Source organism: Stegodyphus dumicola, chromosome 7, assembly GCF_044657685.1.
Source record: "Stegodyphus dumicola isolate Sdum_Otavi_A_Nest chromosome 7, ASM4465768v1".
Classification (NCBI taxonomy): domain Eukaryota; kingdom Metazoa; phylum Arthropoda; class Arachnida; order Araneae; family Eresidae; genus Stegodyphus; species Stegodyphus dumicola.
Window position 1 is genome coordinate 113,299,165 of NC_140774.1, and position 16,657 is coordinate 113,315,821.

At 32.8% G+C, this 16,657-nt stretch overlaps 1 protein-coding gene across 2 annotated transcripts in view; it reads right to left on the reverse strand.

Moving 5' to 3' along the window:
- The window catches only part of LOC118183119 (teneurin-a-like), a 1,514,249-nt gene that overhangs the window by 127,015 nt on the left and 1,370,577 nt on the right, over positions 1-16,657 (reverse strand). For both annotated transcript variants that reach the window (XM_085820731.1, XM_085820730.1), the window contains 2 exons: positions 5,120-5,277; positions 1,779-2,823 (listed from right to left, as the gene is read on the reverse strand). In XM_085820731.1, coding sequence (XP_085676857.1) covers positions 1,779-2,823; positions 5,120-5,277 — 1,203 coding nt within the window. The remainder of the gene's footprint in view (positions 1-1,778; positions 2,824-5,119; positions 5,278-16,657) is intronic.

The following is a 16,657-nucleotide window of genomic DNA, read 5'->3' on the forward strand; positions in this document are numbered from 1 at the left end:
TTTGGTTTATTCGAAATTGGCACTCATTTCGCCTGGATATAATGATTTTATAAGAACACTCATAGTGTAAATTTTGATCAGTAATGAAGAGCAAACTTGGAAGCCAAGGGAGATTAAATATTTATCTTTATTTTAATTTCCATCTGTGGCCACAATTCCCTTAACACTCTAAATCGTTCTTGTTTCAAAATATTATCTACTATATTGTTATCATAGGAAGAAAGCAGAGAGACAGTGTCTAAGGCAAAACAAAAGTAGAAGCAAAGGTACGCAGTTATCAAATATGGCAGCTTATTAAAAGAGAACATTTCGGTTTAAATTCAAAATTAGCTACGTCATTATCGTGATGTAAAAGTTATATATGAATTATTTTAGAAATGATGACGTTCAAGGAAAGTTATTAATATTTTTAGAATAGAGAGTTGAAATACCCAAATTTAAATGAGGAGTTAAAGGTCTGCTGCTAATTTAAATTATAATTTTGATGTACATATTTTTATGCATGTAAAGATAATATTTTATATGTAAGGTAATATGTATCATAGCTTATGTGTAGAAAGCTGTAAAATATTTTTACGTATTACATAATTTTTATGTATTTATTTAATTATAATTTTGATTTACATTTATTATTAATACAAAGTGGATTTGAACAATTTTCTAAAGAGTTTTGCTAGAGAATTCCTTAATTAGAAAATTTTATTACGGTATAGAATTTACTTTTGTTATAGAGTGAGAAATATGAATATGTGAACAGGTAGCTGGCAAATAAAGTTATTTTGTTCATATTTTTAACATTTCTGAAATACGAGAATGCTGATTTTGATAATATTTCTGTCATATAACATACAGCCTATTTGCATTTCTCTCGAAACGCCGTGCTTGATTTAAATAAGTTTCAACAAATGCGTGATTTGCATTGAATATTCTGAGTAAGAAGTGAGAACTTCACTTCACACAGATAACTGATATATTTCAGTATATGCATAATGCAGTCAAAATTATTTGCCAGTCTTATTCTAACTCGTATCTCATGATCTCAAAATATGACTTTCCTGAAGCTAAATATGAATTTAAAAGTGAAAGATCTTCAACAAATGGCAGAATTTGATTTATTGATCTGTAACCTTTTATACCATACTTTCGTAAAGATATTCTAATTCCATTCGTTATATTCAACCACCCTTATATGAAATCCACGTTTCTAACCAATTATTAACTCTCAGAACCCGAAATCCGTGAATAAAGGGGTTACATTTTATCCTGAGTATACGTGGGAAACGTTCATATCGCGTCGGCAGAAACTGGGATTTCAAGCTTTGTTTCGCAGAAAGAAACAAATTTTTTGTCGCTTTTATGAGTTTTGCACACGATGTCAGAGAAGTAAGCCACATCTTTCCGCTTCTGCCCCAAGTAGCCGACTGGGTAAAAGTGCTGAATACCTAGTGTTTGAATCTGGGTTTAAACCCAAGCGAACGGGTTGGCCTGCATAGGGAGTTTTCGATGTGTTTTCCATGTGGTAACGCGAATACTAGCCAATTTGCCTTAGAAAACCTCCAGGAAAGTAGCCCTCATTCGATTTGCCATAAAAAATAACCTAACTACTTTTGATTACAGGTGTGTTTTTCTGCTATCTGTGTGCTATACATCATTTAGCCCGCAGATGACTTTGTGAAGGGACGCAAGGGCTGTCAACAAATGAGAGAAAGAATTTTCTTAATAAATCGATACACCATTTCATAAATTTCTCATTAAAATATATTTATTTCAGTACTTACCTTGCTGGCTTACAACAGTGTTTCCTTTTACTGTCACTATAGAGTGTTCGCCTTTATTTTGATCAGTAGACACCACTGAAGCTCCATCAGGACTAAGATCAAAAGTCAGTAAAGTTTCCTGACCACTGGGCTTAATAACTTGTGTCAAGCGCCCATTCTCATCGTAGACATAGAAAAAGGATCTACCTGCCGCATCTGACCTACTAGTCAACAATCCGTTACTGTCGTAATCGAATACAGTCTCCATATTATCTGGATCTACGAACACTTCTAAAGTTCCCTGCTTTCCCATTTGGACTCGACACTTCTGGCCTCTGGCAGTCTCGATTGTGTGTAAGCTATTACCCTGGTCCCTCAGGAAAGCAACTTTGTTGCCAGAAGCATCAGTGACTGCACTAAGCTTCCCAAAGCTGGTGTTTACATTATAATGGAAGTTATAAACTGTTCGACCAGTCAACACATTCTTTGTAGTAATATGTTGACCATACTTGTTAAAGATATATATCTCATGGTGTTCTGGGAATGCGATTTGAAACTCTTGGTTGCTATCTGCTGCTGGAAGATAAGGAATGGCAGACATTATTTTCAAATTTCCTTGATCTGCTATGTGTACAACTCCATCTCCAGTGACAGTTATTGATGTAACAGATAATAATCTGGTATCAACCGCAAGCTGGCCTTCGTCTTTTGCAGAGCATGTACAGTTTTGCCAGTCACAGTCACAAAGTCCTTCTCTTCCAGCGAAATGAAGTAATTCTCCATCTGGTGTTAGCATGCGCACTCGATGCACATTCTTTGCGTCTACTTCCGCGAGGTACATAGTACCGGTAGGACTGAAAGTGAAGCCAATTAAAGACCATAATAAGTTACCACCAGTAATTCGTGTTCTCATATGACTTTGTTGAGGTCTGCAGTAAACAGGATGTCCTGCCATCACCATGACTCGGCGATCTTGAGTTAACTTCAGAACCATGTGATCATCAATAAAATACAACGAGTTATCCAAAGGATTTATTGCAAGATCTGTTGGCCATCGCAGTTTAGCCTAAAAAGGTAAAAGAATTGCGTTTAAGGTAATGGATAAGAAAACATTACTCACATTGTAAAAAATGAAAGACCTAATAATGAGTTTGATAGCCTAATGAAATTATTTATTTACTCTGTACGAATTGATGGAAATATAGACTTCACGCAAAAGTTTATTCACATCTATAAATTTATTGCCTTTTGTATGAAATGCAATGTACTCAAATAAAGGAAATACAAGAATATACAATGAATATTTTGCATACTGAGTTATATAGAAGTATTCAAACCTATTAAAATTCAGATTATAAATTAAGTTATTTTGAAAATAATGCTTAATTTTATTATATCTCTATTCTTTTTAAAGGATCCATTACAGAAACATTAGACTGAGTTATTAAATTTATGACTTTATATACATTTTACTTTCCTTCAGCATAAAATACGTTTTCAATAAAACTCTTCTAATCTGCATTTGTTTACTAAGCATTATTTGTTAATTTAAGCATTACTGAATTAGTTTGACTTTTAACAATATATAATTCTGTAAACGTTTGTAATTATCTGTTAACATATGTTAATTACAAAGAAAACGTAGTTTTACAGCCTAGAAAGCTAATTAATAGTTATTCATTCCTTATTGTCACTAAGAAGGATTTGGTCAAGAACCTCACAGCATTCTGTTCGTTTTGCGAATAAATTTATGCTTGTAATATACTGAACCGTTGGCATTTGTTTGAATTTTGTACGATCCATTCAAAAAATAGTACATTCATTCAGACGTCTCGTAACTTGTGAAAAATAATCATTAGTTTAAACGACAAAACAACGCTTGTTGCATGAATGAAGCGCTAAAGGAAACATTATTTTAATCCATTTTCTACAAATCTTAAATTGAAAGGGTCACAGAAAATGTTTCCTTATACTTCATACATAGAATGCAAAATTGTATGTGATATTATTGTTATTAGCACAAAGGGGCTTTAGACAAGAAGGGCTATTAATTTCATTTTGATATTTGCATTGAAAACTATAAATGTCGGTTCACTTTTCATATTGTTGCCATCAAATATTACAACCCTGTATACCCAGGCTCACGACTGCTAGCCGCATGTGCTTCCATTTACAGCACGAAAGATCCTCTGTAAGAAGGAAGAAAATACCTTAGATTTTGCTCCACTTAAAGAAAGGGAACTGGGAAGGTGTAGATCCAATAGCCTTGACGAATAATCGTGACGAATACCACCTCATTTTATTTATTTTTAGTCCAAAGGGACAATTTGCCTAGAAGGATTATTAATTTCGTTTTGGCATTTTGCGTTAATTCACTACAAGCGTTGTTTCACTTTTCAAATTGTTGCCACCAAATATTGTCGCCCTGTATTATATTTAAAGAAATTAAATAATGAAGAATCTGCATAACTGTATGTATGTTTATCGCATTGTTATAAATAAATGGTACCTAGAGCCATCAAATTTTGAATAACGTAATCCTCCAGGGAATCTGGGCATCTGGAAGCCCAAATTTGAAATTTGTTTTATCATGGATTTCATATTTTATAAAACTTTAACCATTTTTTGAGTAACAAAATCAAAGATTTCAAGTCGAGCAACGGCAACGTTGTACAGAAAAAACATTTTTATCTCCAGCGCGTGAGATTGTGTATCGGAAATTTTAAGATAAGCTCAATTTAAAATTATTTTGTGATATTGCTCTTGAACTGAATTTTATGGTTTAAGTGTGAAGAACGTGATATTTAATAAATAAAGGTAACACACAAAGTGTTAAAAAAGCGCCCCTTCGGACGTAATTTAAAATCCGAAATTTTTCAGATTTTTTTAAATATTTTTTTATTATTATGTTATTGCTACGTTTAAAACTTCCCATACTATTATTTCACATGTAGGTGTTACGTATTTTGAAATAATTGAGCGCATAATTGAATACCGCTGTAACATTTTGATAATCTACGGAAATACAATTAAGATTCTAATATTTAATTTTTGAAACATATGCGCTGGAGAAAAATTGGAAAGTTTAGATATAAACCACATTAGAAATATTTTAAAAGAATAAATAAATTGATTGATACGCATTTATAATTAAAATTTTATTTTTTGTACTGATTTTGGAATCAGAAATATGGAGTTTTGTTTCTTCTATTCAACTCGATTCCTATAATTTTTATAGAGCAGAGTTCACGGTGAAATATTAAATATGTTCATTCATTTTTAACAAAAACAATAAAAAGAGATAATGTACTGTTATGTTTATGCATATTGAAATATGTACCAATAGCCAATCTTTGACTTACTTCTTCGATTTTCAGAGTTCCTGAACAAGGAATCGGCCTCCATTGTCTTTTGTGATGGTGGTCACCAATTAAAGTATGAATAATCCCTCTGCTGTCCACCATTCGTATATTCGACCCGTCAGCAAAATACAACGTATTGTCTACAGCAACTGCCATTCCTATTAATGGAAATCATTAAATTCATTAACTCTGCAAATGACAATTCTGTATAGTTGAAGATTTCAACTGATGCAAATGTACGGTACATGGTATATCAAATCATACACAGAACTCAGTACAATAAAGCGCTGTTTATTATTTAATTTCTTCATGATTATTTTTAGAGGTTATTTGTAAAGAAAAGTAAATCATGTAGTCTTTTTGATCGATTGGAGTTTGTTCATTTTGTGTATCAATTTCATAACACTGAAAAAAATGTCAGGCTAAGAATATCTAGAATTAAATTGATAAATTTTATTTTATTTATTTTTCGAACTTCAGTGTTGTTTATTTGTGTATAAACCATATAACTCACGACTTCTTATTTTTTTCCTATGTTTATCTTTGTTTTTACTATTACAAATTTGTCACTTTTTTGTGTGTGCGGGGGAGGGGATCGAAGTACTGAATATTTATACACTGAGGAAATTACACCTACTTCATTATTGCACCTTTAGAATTGCTTATGAATTAGATCAGAATCCCTTAATTATTAAAATGTAAGCACGATATTTCTATAAAATGAGGAACAATTAGCAAATTCATTAATAAGGAAAACTAAAAATTTAGCAAAATGTTAGGTTCTAATATGAAATGAGCTCAAAGGCTCCCATAATGATGGCTTTAATTTAGATTCTGTGCCCTCATCAAAGAACAAAATGAAAATTTTCGTATGTCCAACTTTTACAAAGGAAAAGAACTGTATTTTGTGAGAGTTTATTGGTAAATGGAAATTTATGTAGTTATATTTTTCAAAAAAAAAAAAAAAAAAAAAAAAAGGTCAAATAAAAATTCAACAGATAGCTTAAATGCTCAAAATATTCATTTTATTTTTATCCTTATAATATGAAAATAATAAATAATGAACATAACGGCGAAAGAAATCTGTACTCTCTCGATACTCTGAGACCTGAAGTCATAAACAATATAATATTTATAAATAAAAAATGCATGATACACTATATTTGTATCGTGTAAAGTATATACTAAGATAAAAGTTACGTAAAGCAACAACCTGTGCTTGCCATAGTGATTAGTCAAGACTTTATCGATTTCGAGGGCAATCAAGTATAGGTGGTCCCACTTTTTCAGAAAGAAAAAAAGTCCCACTTCTTCTCCTTTCGTTGCAGCTTTCTGCAAAAAAATGACCTAAGCATACACGCTGCTATCTGCAATGAAAGGAAAGCCACGGCTGTAGCAAAAGGAGCAAATTTGACGAGAAGGTGGCGCCACCTCTTGGCAGGAATAAAAACTAAAATTGAAAAAATTAAATTAATAAAATTTAAAAAGCGTTTGTTTACAATTCAAGTAATTAACTAAGCAAAATAAATATTTGTGAATGGGAAAAACTTTAAGAAAACCCTATTCATATTCACAAAGACTTATCTTGCTTAGTTAATGACTTGAATTCAAATCCATTCCTTACTAACGCTTTCAAAATGCTACGAAATTAATTTTTCAATTTTTTTACTATTCATACTGACAGATGGCGCTACTTTCTCATTCGTTTTGCTCCTTTTTTGTATATATACAAAAGCGGCTTTTCCTTTTGTTGCGCATTTCATTGCTTCTGATGAAGAGATAAGCCTCCGCCTGTTTGCCCTCGAAATCCATAGCATCTTGACTAAAGTATACGCCAAACACAAGGTATGTATGCTTAGGTATTTTTAAGCTTTGCTTAATTTTATGTTTTATTTTGGCGTGTTTCTCTTCTGTCATGCTGTATTAAGATTTTTATTACTTTCATGTAACCAAGGCCTAATTAAGCACATTTAAAGCATTAAAATCTATGTTTTCCAGGAGTCACTTACTATCATTTACTTTATTTTTCAAGATGGCAACATATAAACGTTTTAGGAGAAGTTGTAAATTCTCAGGCCATACCAGTTTACAACAGTTCAGCTCTGAATACAGCTTCAAAGTGTTTTAGATTATAAATCTCCAAGAGCATAAATACAATGTTATAATAACAAAAGAAAAAATCTGCCGAATATTAGCTCCGAAACCAACAACTATACAATATATTCAAAATCCGCCCATTCAGGATGTCAGTTTAGATTCATTTTCAGCTCTAATAAACAAAATTACTGAAGAGTGAGAAATTCCAAATTTAGAATGGCGTTTACATTGAAAAATATGTTCTTCTGCGAACAGTTTGTGAGCCGTACTTTCTTTTCAGATGAACAGAATTTTCTCTTTATATGAACACGAGAAGCATATTATCAAATCGAGCATTTTAATTATTCATGCGAAGCGGAAATATTATTGGATGCTGCATTCAACACTACCTTGAAGCAATTGTATTGCGATAAACCTGGCGTTATCTGGTTATCGAAGCAATATGCAGAAAATCCCGTATATACTCTAGTATGCTTTTGTCCAGAGATGAACGTGATATATTATTATGAAAATGTGTAGCCTTTTGTAATGCAGGATAATGAGAAGACTATTGTCACGTTTGAACATTGGTATGCCAGCCATATTGGAGTTCTTGCCACAGATGTTCATTTACAATACAAGTACATGCGGATTGCATATTTCCAAACAGTATGCTCATAAGGAGAACAGACGAGAGACAATTTATCACTAAATATAATCCTTACTTGAAAACAAAACCTTTTCAAAATTCGATTTATGCCTGGAAAAATTTCAAACTGGACTTCGCTGAATTACATTTAAAGAATCATATTTAGAAAGTAAAAGAAAAGAGGGTATAAAAAGTTAAAAACCTCTTTATAGTATCGCTTAGTTATGCATTCTGAATACATAATCTGTCCTGTAAGTAATAAAACACTTCATGAATCAGAAATAGCAACAACATAAAAATAAAATGTTTACCTTGAGAGGAATATCTAGTTAATTTAACATTTTAATTTTAGAAGTAGATTAACTTTAGAAAGACCATTCTAAAGTATAGTAATATCATGCATATTTCTTTAAAGCTGTTATTATGTCGAATTTTAAATTTATTGTGTTTCCTGTACATCCTTGCAAATAATACTCGAATGATGTACGAAATAAACAAAGAAATTCTGAAGTCTAATAAGCCAATTTCTGACACAAAATTTCGTCTGCAATGCGTTAAATTCAGTAGCAGCAAGTGCTTGAATTAATCTCGGAATTTAAAAATCATATATCTCAAATCTAGCTTTTTTATGTACGCGTACATATTGCAATGCATATGTTTGAACAATTACTTTAATAATACATTCAGTTTCCATATATGAGACTATAACCCTCCTTACCACGTGCTTTGGCAGTGTACGCTCCGGCTGGCAGTTGGGTAGTTCGGAGTTCGAATTCCGGACAGAGCATTGCTTATTTCTAAGTTCCGGCTTCGACAAACCTAATGACTCTAAAATACGCTTAGATTCTATGCTTTTATTACCAGACCAATGGGAAAATGATAACGACCACTAAGTACTAGGAATTCGACCTAGTTTGGGTTCGTTCCCAGAGGAACCGGCTGGCTGCAGGGTTTGATTTGCCTGTGTGTAGCGACAATATAAGTCAGTTTTCCTCATAAAGTCCTCCGTAAAAACATCCCTCATTCTAGGCAGATACACTTGTGGCATTGCCGTATTTAAACAATTTAGTCTATAAGTTATTATTCTACTTATATATTTACGACCATGGCCTCCAGGATGCCGAATGATAAGTTTTAACGCAATTTAATATTTGTTATTTAAGAACCTGTGTTACAGCAACTGGTTGCGTAGCAACGTGTTAGTAAAAAATTTTAATATGTTTAAAAATTACATTTTCCTTATTTTTATTCACTCTTTCACCTCGTTATCACAGCCAGAAGTGATTTTTTTTTTCATTCTTGTAATTTATATACCTGCCGAAAAGAAATACAAATCGTGTATTCTTTCAGAATAGCGGTAACGATAGAAAAATACGCATAAAGGGGAAGGTTTAAATACATTTGATTAAATAATAATAAACAAACTCTCTTGGGGGAAAAATACTTTTGAATTATTAAATCTAAAGAAAATATCCTAAATGCCGAATATATTGCGACTGAGCCGTTCTCTGTCAATTTTTAGGTAATTATATGGACTCTATTACACTTTTTAACAGCAGGAAATTAACAGCAGGATCAGCTGTGCCTTCGCTGGGATTCGAACTCCTGATCTTCCTATTGCTATAGTCTGCTAGTTGTGCTAGCAAGCCGGCATGTATCATCAAACTATCGCTTCAAGAATCGTCATCGTTTCGTCCAAGCCCTTGGTGGCCGGTTTCTCTCTTCTTCGCTGCTGGGAGTTCAAGGGTGAAGGACGGGCTTCGGCCTGTCTCTTCACTGACTGTCTCTTCACCTACGACCTCGTTTCATGATGCACGTTTAACTTTCCTGAAAAGTCCGATGATATGGATTCTGATTTATAGAAAGCCAGCTGTAGTTTTTTATTGAATATATTCATTCTATATGCAGTTGCTGAAAATTCATCCTGGGTGGAATGATGTTTTTTTAGCAAGAATCATGAACGATCTCATTGTGCAATTTAAGACTCATCCATTGTCTATCGCCACGTGGTGCACTGCTCCAAATTAATTCACTGGTAGAAGCTTCAAAATCAAAAGAAATTTCAAGATAAGTATACTCCTGGTCTACATATATCTTCGATTCTAGGTTTTTCGTGATTTATAGAAAGTGATGCAAATGGATAGTGCTCTATAGTGTATCGATAAACGAGTGGACGCTCTGTATTTACAGTAGGACTATAGTTATGATCTGATTATTTAATTTTCTTGTTTGTTTGTGTGAGCTCAGCAATAAAATTTTTTATAGGAAAGATAAATAGAGTAAATTGTAGACGAATAACTTGTATTTTCTTCTTCAACTATCTCAACGTCTGGGGTAAGTACTTTATTTTGCTATCCTCTGTAGGTCACATATTTTATCCCTATCATTCGGGTTATTGCGGAAACAACGTGATGTGCTCTTAATCACTGTATAATTTCATCGCTGATAAAATTGATATTCAAAATCTTGGTTATCACTTATACACCTGAATAATTATATTAAATATTTCTCATAGCCTACAAAAATTAACACATTTTTCGTTACATAAGAAATTAAAATATATAAGTATTTTTACTACATACAAATATTTTCACTACATATATATTTTCACTACACTAGTTCAAATTAAGTACAGTACAAAGTCAGAAATCCGGATGTCCATTATCCGGAATGATCTAAAATCCGAACCTCAAAACCACCAACAAAAGTTTTCTCGTAGGCTTTACGCATGAGCATTTGATCGAGCATAATAAAACATCTGGAGTCCCGATTCTTAATTTCACTTCGACACTAAATAAAATACCTTGTTATTGAAGTAACAATCATTTTAGCATAAAGTTTTACTATCAGTAATTTGGCGCCGTTGCTGCGTATTTGCTTGGCACGCATCTCAAACCGAAACAAACATTCCACATAGATACATCGTTGATCTGACGCCACCCTGGCGAATCATTATTTATTATACTTTCCTTTCATCATCGTATGTTTATCAAAACATGAAAACTTGAGTAATGACTTATGTAGCGATGCCTAAACAATTTTTTATGTTAGTAATTGAATAATTACATAATCTTTTATGTTGACATTGCGCTTGGCGATGATTACAGATTTAAGTTAAATGCGCTAAAAATGTTGATGAGGAAAACTTTACCAATACTTTCTTTCCATATGCTGAAAATAGATTTTGTTGATGGTACTCATAGACCCAAAGATTACATTTAGCGTTATTTGAATTAATAATAACTGATTTGTTATTCGCATAAACCCAGAACCAGCGCCAGGGCTCGTATGGCTGCGCCAAGTCCCATAATTTAGGGCCCACAGAAACTGCATCAGGCGATACGATATCTACTGCCGGCTCTCAATAAGGCTTAAAAGTATATGTGGGAATTTATTTATCTGATAAGCCTTAAGCATATGCAAGAAATAGACATAAATATAATAAATAACTAAACTTATACGATTCAGGCTTTATTGTCTCAGTGCGCGGAAGAAGCAAGATAAAATTTAACGGAACATCTTGTCGTTAATCGCCAAGCTCATGATGCAAGGATAGCTAAATTTGATGATGACAGCCGCTAATTTTAAAGGTTTTCAGACATCGCAAAACAAAGGTGAAAGTTTCCAGTTAACGGATTTTGTAAAGAAATGTGGAGAAGCGGTAATAAATGAAGATGATATAAAAGAAGTTTTTCATTGTGATGACAATGCTTCTCAATCATCAATCAATTTATGAATAGAGATATCTGTAGTACGGTTCTAGATCCAGAAAATACAGCTACCGATAGTTAAGAAAGTGACAGAGAAGTTACTGAAAACGAGAAAATTTCGATTAAAAAGTTAGTCGGAATTCTCGAAACAGCAGTTTGCAGAGCTTCAACAATGTAACTGAACAAGATATTATCTCTGTCTACAGAATTAAAGAGAAAGTATTAGCACATAAACGAATTAACTTAAAACAACTTACATTGAAATAAATGTTTAATAAGGTAAACAAATAAATATTAAGCTTTTTTTGTAAATTTTGATAACCTTTAGATCATGAATACTTCATTATTTCATAAGTAGCGATTTCATATTTTTAATTTTATAATTTCTACATGCCATCTTACTAGATTTAAACTGATGATCTGATTACCCGGAAAAATCCCAAATCCGGAATCGCCGAAGTCCCGATGAGTCTGGATTTTAGACTTTGTACTGTACTTAAATTGCATTGCCAGCCCCTTCACCTGTCGATCATAACACCTGTCGTCATTACCGCATAGCATTTATTTTCTCTACATTATTTGGGACTGTAGTTAAAAATTAGCCTTCATTCGCGTGATTTTCATGAAACGAAACACACTAAATGGAGACTAAGTGGAAAGGGGGTGGGTTAAATTAAGCAATTTTTTTCTTTTATTTTGCTCAGATGTTTTTTCCACAGTTACGAGTCTATTCGGGTCGCTAAAAATAATTTTGAAGTTCCTATTTTAAAGTAACGGGTTATAGCCGCGCATGCTGTAATTTAAACACAATAAAGCTACGCAACGAGGAAGGCAAAAATTCCTTACATCATGATTCACTATAGTGCAACTAGTTAAGGAAAAACCCAATTCCTATTTCTGCTGGTGATGAATTATCATCTGTCACGTTTTTTGGTAAAGCACCAGCTGCAGAACCATTAGGAATTTTATAGCAGGAAATGTGTGAAATGTGCTCTGTCTTCTAAATTAAGAAATTCGAACTCTCTGAGATTTCAGACTTCTATCCACTTACATTACGAACGATCGCAGTGGAAAAGGTGAAATTTTCTAATTTCTTCCCTACGTAAAGAGCGCCTAAAAAGAGAGGAGTAAGAGATATAAAGCGAAATCAACGCAGTAACGAATTATATCGTCCATTACATTTTAGTCAGGCGTCACTGTAGAGCTATTATGCTTTTCGGAAAATGAAAAAAATGCAGTAAATGCAGAAAACATATATGACTTCGCGGAGATTCGAATCATGGAATTTCCGATGCTATTTGGACGTGCTACCCACTTACAACTCCAAGTACACAGGCATCTAGCTCGCCCGCAAATTTATATTTATATCTAGCCCGTGTTTATATTTTGTGGCAAAGTGGACAAAATTCACAAAACAGTTTCCCTTCCGAAATGCTTTGAATGAGTGATACAACCTGAACTCATACCTGTCATGTATGAACTAGGAGTTTCAGAAATTTTGCATCCAGGGTTTAATTTCTAAAATAAGAAATACCGACGTGCTAAGACAAATCGTAAGGAAAGATGAACAAAATAATAATAATAACAAATAATTTAAAAAATAAAATCTGAAAGGGTTCAAATAAAACAGCTTTTTTAAAGTTTAGTATGGTTTATCAGTAGAAATTATCAGAAGACATGGTACAGGTGGAGCGGTAGTAGCGGAATACTTTATAGTGTATTACACGAATATACATTTGACTAACACTGAAACGTTACATATCTTCTGTATATTTAAAAATGTGGAAAAATATTTAAAATATATTAAAAAAGCTATTTAATATTTTTAGATATATCATGAATTAAATGAATTTTTATTTAAAGTGAAAAAAGCAAAATCGTGTTTTGAGACTAATAGCCTTTTGGGATGATAATTAAATAAAATTTAATCAAATAAAAGTATTAATAAAAAATTTAAATTAATGAAAAATACTTAAATATTAAATTAAAATATGAAGATAATCTTTTTAGGGTACAAGGCAGATTCGCAATTTCACTCAAAAACTGAAAAGTACCGGACCCAGAATGCAGCTAAATTTAAGCCTTGAGTGTATTAGTCAAAAGGTAATACCTGTTTTCATATTAAATAACAATAATATATTTATAAATACAACACGCTAATATTAGCTTAAAATATAGTACAAAAGTATTATGACAGCAAATGCTTTAAATATATCTTAACGAAATCCTCCTGCCCTCTGCTGAATTTCTCAAGTAATTTTATTTTAAATAATTGGTTATAAATTGCGCTTTTGTTCTATAATTTCCATAAAAGGAAAAACGCGGTTCAGACAACGCAAAAACTTACGTTTCCCACTAGTGATAACGCAGTCAACAAAAGAGTGGTTTAAAGATGGCTAAAAATGTTTCGTAACAGCGATTTATCTAGCTTACGACAAATACTTTTAAAGGTTCAATTAAACTGGAGCAATACGACTGAAATTGAAAGAAATCTTTTTAACAAAACAACGGTAGATTCCTTATAGAGTACAGCCCTCTTCTAATTAGAATAGAGCTATTTGAGAAAGCCTATGGGTAGGCTTCGTTTCGTAAAAATTGATAATGGCTTAGTTTGTATTCGTTGCTTAAGACAATGTTGTGTAGTACAGTTTAAAATGTCATCGGTAAAGGTAAATGGGATTCACTGGAGGTTTACAGTAAAAGTTATTCATTTTCGTCAAAATTATTGGTAATAGAATTCTAAGCATAACTGAATTTGGAATATCATGGTGAATTCAAGGACTACAGTTGGTGCAAAGAATATCTTACCACATTAATAATACCATTTTTATTCTGAGGATGGTGATGCACATCTTTTCCGAATTTATAAATATTTATCTTCATTTCGGTGTCACATATGACGCATGATAGATCTAGGAATCGCACATACTGTTATTCTTCTTAAGTGAATGCAATAAAGTCACTACCAAGTCCATCGGCATGGTCATTTCTCCATAGAAATACCACTTTTTTTCATAACAGCCCAGGGCATCGTAATTTACCAGATAAAAATAACCAGACGCGTAAATATATCTGAAAGTAGATGGAATACCATGGGTGTGATTTAATCCCATAGGGGAATGTTGGGAATATTCATATTACAATACCTTCAGGCATTCCAAGCTCTGGTAAATTGGTCTTGAGGCCTTGGGGTATAAACGCTTTTACTTCACAGCATCAATCTCTCCGACTGCAGTGCAGCTAGAAAAATATCACACCCATTACTATTTCACATTATTCGTTGGCAGCAGCGACTGCTTCGCCCGAAATAGAAAGACAGCCAATCTCCATATCTGGCCACAAATCTAAGAACAGCCCTTTTCTATAAATTCCATCACCACGTTTTTACCTCATGCATAAATGGATGTTTTATTTTCAGATACCAGCTGGTTTCTACAGTATGAGATACAATGTAATCATTTTTGAAGCCTCTCAAAGTTGTAGCGAGAGCGGAAATGTAATATTCAGAATTATAAATTTGGGTAAGCACAGATTTTATCATATCTGCACCGTCGTATTTGCAATCAAAATTCGGAAAGACAACTTTCAATTACACATTCATTTTGAAACAAATGAAGTTATTTCAAGACGTTTGGTACACTTTTTGAAACAAAAATACGTTGAATTTATTTAATAGTTCATGATAAAAATATATTTTCGTAATATTTATGACTTTTAATAAACATTTTCAAATCCAAGATTTTAATGTATGTTTTTAAAAACATTTTCTAGTACCTCTAGTGCGTGTACCCAAAATTGAAATGGATCATTTTTAATTTGCTTTTCCACGAGAAATAAATGCAAATAATTATGATGAAGTTAATTTTTAATACTATTTCCAACTGATATGCTATTAAAATCTGTGTGCATCTGTCTGTTTTCTGTTTGTTTGCTTATTTGAAGCATTGTCTGCTCCGGAACGGCGAGGAGTTCGGAGAGAGGTACTGCGGACTTCCAAAAATTCCCAGAAAGTCATTTTGACCATTTTCATCTTCGTATGACTTTAATTAACCGAGATAATAATTAAAAAGTCTGAAAATGCTAATTTTCGCCCTCATTTTTCCGAATGGCAACAGTCTCGCTGGCTGGAGATACAAATCTGCTCTATTTCGAAAAGTGTTGCCACTGCTCGCTTTCAAATCATGGAATTTCTTAATAACAAATTTATAAGTTTTACAAAATATGAAATAAAAATAGCATTGCCAAACATTAAAAACATTATTCCCGATTCTGAAAATTCATGGGAAGCCATTTCGACCATTCTCATCTTCGTACGATTTTAATCAGCCGAGGTATTAATTAAAATCTCTGAAAACTCTTAATTTTCCCGAGTGGCAATAGTCTCGGAGGTCGCTGTGCTTTATTTGGAAAAGTTTTACACATCACGTTTTTAAATTGTAGATTTTGTTAGTAAAAATTTCTAAGTTTTACAAAATACGAAATAAAAATGGCAAATCACGACGTGTTATGCATACGTATTAATCTGATGCTTCAAAAGTTTTGGTATCTTGGTTTGGCAACAAAAAATTATGTACGAATTGGTTGTTGCTTGGATGAATGAACTGATTTCATTCATATGGAAATGTTTCTATACATTTTCATTACAGGTGTACATAATAGAACTTATACATTCTGCTCTGGCCATAACCCTCTCATCTGGCGGTCTTGCACGCTAGTATTTTGTTTAATTCCTGTGCTTTATGATACACCAAACTAATTTTAATAAATTAATAATTAATAAAAATTGTTTCAAATACCATACATTATGCATAAGCCTATTCAAAATAATCCTTTCATAAATCTCATGGAACAAGCAAAAGATATATGATGTACTGTTTGTCTTTGTGAAAGCGAAATTTTCGCCGTAACATGATGTGACACTACCGGACGCCAGGTGTGATGTTAAATGAATAGCTGAAACATCTATATGAATCTGTAGAGTAAGTCAGTGCACTGTATACGCCACCACGTGATAAGATTCCGTGGCTGGCATGCTAACCAGTTGAGGGTTTCTTACTCTGGGAGTCTCCCAAAGTGATATTCTTCAGCGAAAAGCCGCAGGCG